The following is a 9450-nucleotide window of genomic DNA, read 5'->3' as shown; positions in this document are numbered from 1 at the left end:
TCTTTCCTTCTGTCTGTCTGGCAAGCGCACCCTCTGAGAAGTACTCGAGGTTAGAAGTCATCCCCAGACACACATTATACTTCCCTCCGTTGGTGCCTTTGTTTTCGCACTCTCCGTAAAGAACGTCCTCCTCTCCTCTACCTCCCCAATCCTCCCCACTCTCCCGGGCTCCTTCTGACACCACTTCCTCAATGAACCGTCCTTGTTTCCGCTTGTTGAAAATAGACTCTCCCTCTTCTGAACCACTACAGCACAGGAGGAAGAACTAATGGTATTCTTTAAAGACATGCTACATGCTATATGGGAAGAACATTAGCTTTAATAATTTTTAACAGTTTCTCTTTCTTCACTCATGATAGGATGAGTGCGTACCTGCCTGTGTGTGTGAGAGAGAGAGAGAGAGAACAGTGCCACCCCACAGGGCTCAGCCATGCCTCGATCCTCTTCCCCCAGGCCCCCAGCCTTCCAGGATCCTGGGCACATACACACTCAGCATGTTTTCAAGTCCACCAGGCTGGGGACTTGAACCATGGTTGGCATGTGGCTTCCAGCTCCAGTCTGGTACACTACCAACTGTACCACAGAGACTGGGTCCTTAGGTTTATTATTTTTATTTCTTTAGAGAGAGAGACAGCGAGAGGAAGACAGGCACCCTCAACAGGGCCCTCACACCACGCTCCACCCCAGCCTCAGCAGGCCCGGACTGTGGGCACGCAGGAATTTCCTGGTGTACCAGAGAGGTCCCGGAGCGCAAACCCAGGGCCTTTCCCACGTGGGCTCAGTCGCATTATTGCTGCACCTTTGCCTGGCCCCAAAGCATAATCTTTTATTTATTTTTAAGGAATTATTTTTTATTTAATTAAATTTATTCATTCGTTTATTTTAATTTGACCAGAGAGAGAGACACACATAGAGAGGAAAGCGAGAAAGCAAGCTGCCAGGTCTGGGACTTGAACTGTGGTCAGTCATGTGGGAATGTCCAGCGCCTTTACCACCATGCCACCTGCTGGTCCCCAAAGCTTTAAAGTCAGACAAATTTGGTTTGAATCCAGTTAGTGTGTAACCTTGGGAAGCACACTTAATCTGTGTCTGGGGCCAGTAGATGGTGTAGTTGTTACGTCACTGGATTCCACACAGCCAACCACAGTTTGACTCCTGGACCCATTGGTTTGAATCATGCCAGGTTATATGTTCATGTGTGCCCAAGATCGAGGGAGGCGAATGGAGAAGAAGAGATTGAGGCGGTGTGGCCACCCCCCCCGGCGGGGGTGGGGGGTGATTTCTCACTTTCCCTCTCACTGTCTCTGTCTCCCTGTCCAGCGAGCACATGTGCCCTAAGGCAAAAACCTCATAAAAAAACCCAGAAAACAAAACAAAACAAAATTCTTGAGAAAAAAAATTATCTTGGAAAACAAAAATACCTATTTCCTTCCTTCCTTCCTTCCTTCCTTCCTTACCTATTTCCTTCCTTCCTTCCTTCCTTCCTTCCTTCCTTCCTTCCTTCCTTCCTTCCTTCATTTAAAAACCAAGTATGGGGGGGCTGGCAGGTAGCATGGTGGTTAAGGTACTAGACTCCCACATAGATGACCATGGTTCGAGCCCTAGACATGGTAGCTTGCTTTCTCACTTTCTCTGTCTTTGTCTGTCTGTCTCTCACTGCTGCATGCATGTGCCCTATAGCAAATTAAAAATAACAAATTAAAAAATTAAAAATAATTCTTTAAAAGCCTACTATGTATGAGGCTTTATAATCTCATGGTTGAGAATTAAATGAACTGATGAATGCAAAGTGACCGGCACACAGTGGCACTCAGTAAGTGAAAGCTGACGAATGCTCTCACTGTCCGATTCAGCTTCCTAAAAGCACATTCCTCGGGGTGAGTTCCGTTGGGAAGGGAGGCATCATCCTAGTTGGAGAACCAGAGTTGACTCTGGACCCAGGCAGGGCCTCACAACCGTGAAAGCTCTGTGAGGCCAGCCTGACGCCCAGAATAGGACTGCCATTTGCTTTTTTTTTTTTTTTTTTAAGAGTTATTTTATTTAACTTTATTTATTTATGTATTGACTTATTTTAATTTGACCAGAGAGGGACAGAGTGATAGCAAGAGCAGGAGAGAGAGAGAGAGAGAGAGAGAGAGAGAGAGAGAGAGAGAGAGAGAGAGAGAGAGAGAAAGGGAAAGTGAGAGAGCAAGTTGCCAGGTCCGGGACTCGAATCGCAGTCCGCCATGCGAGAGTCCAGTGCCCTTAACCACCACACCGCCAGCTGGCCCCAAGGGACTGTCATTTTCGAAACTTGCTGGTGGGTATGAACCAGCATCTTCCACCTGACAAGGCTCTCCAGGACACTCGGCAGGGCTCCTTGCAACCATGGGGGCACTGGGGAGCTAACCCGCCCAGCTCTCGCTGCCGCCCACCACCCGGAGCAGGCGTCCTACCTTCATACTGGACTTCCAGGTGCATCGTGCCCAGCACCTTCAGCACACAGTCCACGATGCTGGGGTGTGTGGCTCCAATGATCGACTGCCAAGACGGACAACAGGACACGGTGGTCACTCTTCACATTTAAAAAAATAATTATTTTATTTAACATTTATTGATTTATTTTAATTTGACCAGAGAGGGACAGAGAGTGTGTGTGTGAGTGAGAGAGAGAGAGAGAGAGAGCGAGCGCCACTATGTTTGGGACCCAAACCGTGGTCAACCATGTGAGAGTCCAGTGCCCCCAACCACCTGCCAGCCCCCCCACTCTTTACATTTTATACACCCAGAGGAAAAACTGCGTGGACTTCCAAACGGCTAGGCATCTAGGTGAACGGGGGGAGGGAAGGAGGGCAGGGGTGAGTCCTCGGGCCTGGATCTCACCATGGAGAGGAGGGCAGCGATGGGCAGCCGGGAATCTGACTGAGCATCTGCCAAGGTTGCCCAGAACCCCCCCAGCTCAGGAGGCTGCCGAGGACAGCTGGCCACCTGCTAGAGTGTGCCACCTGGGCTGCTGACTAGACGGAAGAGGACGCTGGGTGGGGAGAATGGAACTCATCCAAGATCCTAGAGTTCTCTCTTCCTCGGGAACCTCACTTCGCCAGTCAGCTCTTTCCTATCTTCAGTTTACCAGGCATTGGTTTCTTCACGCTCACTCGTATTTAACAAATTGTCCAGCTGTCTCCTTTGTTATCGCTCTTTTTCTCTTTTCACCTAAGCTTCTCAAGAGAAGCCACTTCATTTTTTTAAAAAATTATATTTATTATTGTTTTAATTTGGCCAAAGAGAAAGACAGAGAGGGAAAGTGAAGAACCCAGCTGTCAGCGGACAACAGGACACGGTGGTCACTCTTCACATTTAAAAAAATAATTATTTTATTTAACATTTATTGATTTATTTTAATTTGACCAGAGAGGGACAGAGAGTGTGTGTGTGAGTGAGAGAGAGAGAGAGAGAGAGCGAGCGCCACTATGTTTGGGACCCAAACCGTGGTCAACCATGTGAGAGTCCAGTGCCCCCAACCACCTGCCAGCCCCCCCACTCTTTACATTTTATACACCCAGAGGAAAAACTGCGTGGACTTCCAAACGGCTAGGCATCTAGGTGAACGGGGGGAGGGAAGGAGGGCAGGGGTGAGTCCTCGGGCCTGGATCTCACCATGGAGAGGAGGGCAGCGATGGGCAGCCGGGAATCTGACTGAGCATCTGCCAAGGTTGCCCAGAACCCCCCCAGCTCAGGAGGCTGCCGAGGACAGCTGGCCACCTGCTAGAGTGTGCCACCTGGGCTGCTGACTAGACGGAAGAGGACGCTGGGTGGGGAGAATGGAACTCATCCAAGATCCTAGAGTTCTCTCTTCCTCGGGAACCTCACTTCGCCAGTCAGCTCTTTCCTATCTTCAGTTTACCAGGCATTGGTTTCTTCACGCTCACTCGTATTTAACAAATTGTCCAGCTGTCTCCTTTGTTATCGCTCTTTTTCTCTTTTCACCTAAGCCTCTCAAGAGAAGCCACTTCATTTTTTTTAAAAATTATATTTATTATTGTTTTAATTTGGCCAAAGAGAAAGACAGAGAGGGAAAGTGAAGAACCCAGCTGTCAGGTGTGGGACTCGAACTGTGGCTGGCCATGTGGGAATCCAGTGCCCTGCTACCTGCTGGCCCCAAGAAGCCACTTTTTTATCCCCTATTCACCCTTGGACAGGCTGCTGCAACTCAGATTTTCCTGCCGTGGGCCACTCCTAATTCACCCACACTTCTCCTACTGGGACCATCTTTCCATTCTACCCTGTGTTGTATTTGACCCAGCTGATCTGGTCTTCCGTATAGAAACTTTTTAAAAAAGATTTATTTAATTTAACTTATTATTATTACTTTTTTATTTGACCAGAGAGAGAGGGAAAGTGAGAAAGCAAGTCACTGGTTCAGGACTCGAACTGTGGTCCACTATGTGTCAGTACAGTGCCCTAATCACCATGCAAACATTGCTCTTTTTCAAAGATGCAGTGTGGTATATGGAAAGAACAAGGGTTTTAGAGTTAGAGAAAGCTGATTCAAATGATCACTTAGAGTGTAACCTTGAACAAGTGACTTACCACCTCTCTGAGGCTCAGCTCCATCTTTAAAATAGAGACAATGACATCTGCCTCATCAGTTACTGTGAGCACGAAAACAGCATAAACAAGCCCTGACAGTGCCTGGCATGTGGACGGCACTCAGAGGAAAATAGGGACGTGAGAACGATAATCAGATCTGTTTTGTGAGACCTTCCTCAGTTCATCTCTTGAGCAGTGAAGATGATGGTGGTTTTTTTTTTTTTTATTAAGAATTATTTTATTTAACTTTATTTATTTTAATTTGAGCAGAGAGTGAGAGAGAGAGAGAGAGAAAGCAGGTTGCCAGGTCGAGGACTCAAACCGCAGTCAGCCATGTGGAAGTGCAGTGCCCTAACCACCATGCCACCTGCTGGCCCCTATTAAGCAGTGGAGGTGATTCTTCTCTTCTTACTTGGCATAGTCTGACTGAGATCTTTCAGTATCACTTGTCTGCTCATGACATCCAAACTGACATTTTCATGTCAGGCCTCTCTCTGGAGCTTCAGACTTTTTTGGGGCATAGTTTTTTTTTTTATTCCTATAATTTTGCCAGAGGGCATGTGCACTTGCCAGAGTGAGACATGAGACAGAGAGATGTGAGAGAGAGAGAGAGAGAAAGTGAGAAAGCACTCCCCATGGGAGGTGATCTTGCCACAGTTCTTTCCCTCTTTCTCCTTGGGCACCCTGGGCATGCACACACATGTGCCCGGTGTGTCTCCCAAGCTGCCAGGCCCAGCACAAACTGTGTAGTCATCTTCGAGCTAGCCAGTTGCTTTCTGCAGTTTCTGATTTTTTTCTTCTTTTTTAAAAAAACGATTTAACCTTATTTATCATTCTCATTATTTAATTATTTAACTTTCTATAGGGCATACACGTTCGGGAAGTAATGTTGATTGAATGGCAGGCATGCAGTGGGGGGCTGAGCTCTGCCTCTCACACCCGTGTGAGGTGTGGCTGCAGAAGGCAATTGTGAGATCATTGCACCTGGGTCCGGACCGAGCGGCATGCAGCCCTGGCTCACCTGGGCAGTCCTGAGCGTCTGCAGGGACAGCTGCTGAGCTTTGGGGGACGCGCAGGGCAGCAGAGCTACCAGGCCTTTATACACTTGGTTCTGGTACTTGGGATTTCCGTGGACCAAAGACTCCAACAGGACCTGCACTTCCTCCTGGGTCTCTTCTGACTTAGAGTTTGCCAAAAATTCCGCTATGGATCGTACACCTGAGCAAGGAAGAGAGGGGATACTAAATTGGAAGGATTTGTGAAAACAACCCCACTCACGATCATGTAATATAGGAGGATTACGATCTTTTCGACTGGGCCAGCATGGTGGCTAAGGTGCTGGATCTCACATGGCCAACTCTGTGGTTCAAGTCCTAGGCCCAGCAGCTTGAAAAACACACCAGGCGTGTGTGCATATGTGCCCAAAGTCCTGAGAAGAGAAAGGTGGAGAAGGGATTGGTGTGTGGCCATTCCCCAGGGGAGCGATTTCTCACTTTCCCCCTCTCTGTCTTTGTCTCTCTCTGGTTAAGTGCACGTGTTCTATAGCAAAAAAATAAGGCTTGATTCTTATGTTGCATAGCTTTCCCACTTACCTGTAACTATGTGGCCAAAGTATTTTGTTTCAGCACAGGCATGTCAAAATCTCAGTTTTGAAATTGGCAATTGCGGGACCAGCAGATGGCATAATGGTTACGTCTCTGGGCTTCCATGTAGTCAACTGCAGAGGGGATGGCTATGCCGCAATCCCTTTTCCTCATCTCCTCTTGGGATCTTGGGCATGCAAGCACATGTGCCTGGTGTGTTTTTAAGCCACCGAATCTGGGACTCGAACCATAGTCAGGAGTCCAGCAATGTACCATTACACCATCTGCTGGTTCCTTTTATTTTTTTTCCCTAAGAATTATTCTATTTAACTTTATTTATTATTATTATTTTCCAGTTTGATCGGACAAGGAGAGAGAGGGAAAGTGAGAAAGCAAGACACCAGGTCCAAGACTTGAACCGTGGTTGACCATGTGGGAGTCCAGTGCCTTTAACCATCACACCATTTGCTGGCCCCAACATGGCATGATTTTCAAGCATCTGGTCTAGGACTTGAACCGTGGTCAGGCATGTGGGAGTCCAACACCTTAACCACTACACCAGCTGCTGGCACCAATACATGCGTCTCTTTACTGCCATATGTTAACACTTGTATAGTGCTCAGCAGTTTACAAGATGTTTTAACAAATACTGCTTCATTTAATCCCAGAAACAGCAGTAAGTCCTCCATATTTGCCAGGTCCACATCTGTAGAGTCAACCAATCATGGATCAAAAATATTTGGAAAGGGACTAGCAGTTAGCATAATGGCTATGTTGCTGAACTCCCATGTGGTCGACCGCGGTACGAGTCCCGAACCCGGTGGCTTAAAACTTTGGGTGCGTGTGCGTGAGTACCTAAGATCCTGAGAGGAGAACAGAGGAGAAGGGATTGAGGCGTGGCCATCCCCCCTGGGGGGTGATTTCTTGCTTTCTGTCTCTCTGTCTCTCTCTGTCTCTGTGGCGAGCACATGTGCCCTATAGCAAAAAACCTCTCCCCCCAAAAAAAAAGAATTGGAAAAAAAAATTGTCTGCACTGAACAGGTACAGGCTTTTTTCTCTGAGCAATAGAGTATACACATCAATTTACATAGTCTTTACATTGTATTAGGTATTGTAAGTAATCTAGAGATGATTTAAGGTATACAGGAGGAAATTTAAAAGTAATGAAAAGCATACAGAAGGATGTGCATAGGTTATATGCAAACGCTATGCCTTTTCTATTTTTTAAAAATTTGGCAAAGGCGCATGTGCTTGCCCGACAGGAGAGAGAAAGGAAAAGGAAGAAAGGTGCCCCCACGGGGCACGTCCGTGCTGCAATGCCGACGCCTCTGCCTCTCCCATTGGGGTTCTGGGCACACATGCACATGCACCTGGCTTTTTGTTTTTTTTTTTAAAGAGGTTTTTGAAATAGGGCACTTGCACTCACCAGAAAGACAGAGAGAGACAGAGAGACAGAAAGTGAAAAATCACCCCCCGGGGGGATGGCCACATTGCAATCCCTTCTCCTCCATTCTCCTCTTGGGATCTTAGGCACACACGCACACGCGCCTGGCGTGAGTTTAAGCCACCGGATCTGGGACTCGAACAGCAGTTGACTACATGGGAGTCCAGCGACATAGCCATTACGCTAACTGCTGGTCCCCCTGGCATGCTTTTTAAGCTGCTGAGTCCAGGACTTGAACTGCACAGTCAGTCATGTGAGATCCAGCCACCTCAACCACCAGGCCATGGGCTGGCCCTCCTATGTCATTTTTCTTTTTAAATAATTATTTAACTTTTTATTTTATTTTATTTTATTTTTATTTTTTACTTATTTGTTTATTTATATTTGACCAGAGAGGGACAGAGTGAGCAAGAGAAGAGAGGGAAAGTGAAAAAGCAAGCCTCTAGGTCTGGGACTTGAACCATGGTCAGCCATGTGGGAGTCCAGTGCCCTTAACAACTAGTCACCTGCTAGCCCCCTCCTATGCCATTTTATATAAGGAACTTGAACATCCACAGACTCTGGTATCCACAAGGGCTCCTGGAGCCGACGGGTTGTGGATACTGAGGGAGCGGGACAACCCTAGACAGATGGGAAGGGGTTAGTCCCACTCTATGGATAAAGACACGGAGGTCAGGGCCAGCAGGTGGTGTAGTGGTTAGGGCGCCAACCTCCCTCACGGTCAGCCACAACTCAAGTTCCAGACTTGAAACAGGCTCAGTGCATGTGCGTGTGTGCCCAAGATCCCAGGAGGAGATGGAGGAGAAGAGATTATGGTGTGGCCATCCCCCTGGAGAGCGGTTTCTCAATTTCTGTCTCTCTCTGTTTCTCTAAGAGTGCAGGTGCCCTACAGCACAAATCTCTCTTAAAAAAAAATGAGACACTGGGGACCAGCAGGTGGTGTGGTGGTTAAGGCGCTGGACATTCCCACATGGCCGACCATGGTTCAAGTCCTGGATCTGGTGGCTTGCAAATAATAAATAAAATTAAATAAAGTAATTCTTTTAAAAAAGAAAAAGAGAAGACCGTGGTGGGGAGGGCACCTCCTGTACCCGCCTCTATCAGAGCAGTTGATAGATGACACTGAAATTACTGAATGTCTCACCTGTCTCACCAGAAGGTGAGACAGGTATTGTACTCATCTTTGTATTGTATCCATCTTTGTATCCCTAGCACACAGCACAACACCTAGCACACAGTATGCATTAATACTTTATTTATTTATTTTAGAGGTTTTTGCCATGGGATACATGCACTTGACAGAGAAGGAGAGACAGAGACAGTGAGAGGAAAAGTGAGAAACCACCCCCTGGGAGGATGGCCACACTGCAATCCTTTCTCCATTCTCCTCCAGGGATCTTGGGCACACATGCATATTCACCTGGTGTGATTTTCTTTCTCTCTTTTTTCTTTTTTTAAAAATAATGATTTATTTTATTTTATTTATTCATTCATTTATTTTTTAGTTTGACCAGAGAGAGACAGAGGGTGAGAGTGAGAGAGAGAGAGGAAGTGAGAAAGCAAACCACCAGATTCAGGACTTGAACCTTGGTCAGCTATGTGGGAGTGTCCAGTGCCTTAACCACCACACCACCTGCTGGTCCCCACCTGGTGTGATTTTCAAGCCACTGGGTCCTGCACTCAAACCTTGGTCGGCCATGTGGGCGTCCAGCAACACAAATGGTACGCCATCTGCTGGCCTAGTATTAATACTTCAATTTCAGTTTTATTTCTAGAGTTATTCAAATTCAACTATTTATTTTTTAAGAATTAGTTTATTTAACTTTATTTATTATTATTTTCCAGTTTGATCAG

The 9450-nt window shown here is 46.9% G+C and overlaps 1 protein-coding gene across 1 annotated transcript in view; it reads right to left on the bottom strand.

The window, feature by feature from the left end:
- ARMH1 (armadillo like helical domain containing 1) overlaps window positions 1-9450 on the bottom strand; it is a gene marked incomplete in the record, with an annotated part of 56082 nt that overhangs the window by 20443 nt on the left and 26189 nt on the right. Inside the window, 2 exon segments of the mRNA XM_027773916.1 lie at window positions 2436-2520; window positions 5591-5787. Coding sequence (XP_027629717.1) covers window positions 2436-2520; window positions 5591-5787 — 282 coding nt within the window.

Source organism: Tupaia chinensis, unplaced genomic scaffold (assembly GCF_000334495.1).
Source record: "Tupaia chinensis unplaced genomic scaffold, TupChi_1.0 Scaffold000387_1, whole genome shotgun sequence".
Classification (NCBI taxonomy): domain Eukaryota; kingdom Metazoa; phylum Chordata; class Mammalia; order Scandentia; family Tupaiidae; genus Tupaia; species Tupaia belangeri.
Note: the sequence above shows the minus strand (reverse complement) of the source record. Positions and strands in the feature narration are given on the sequence as shown.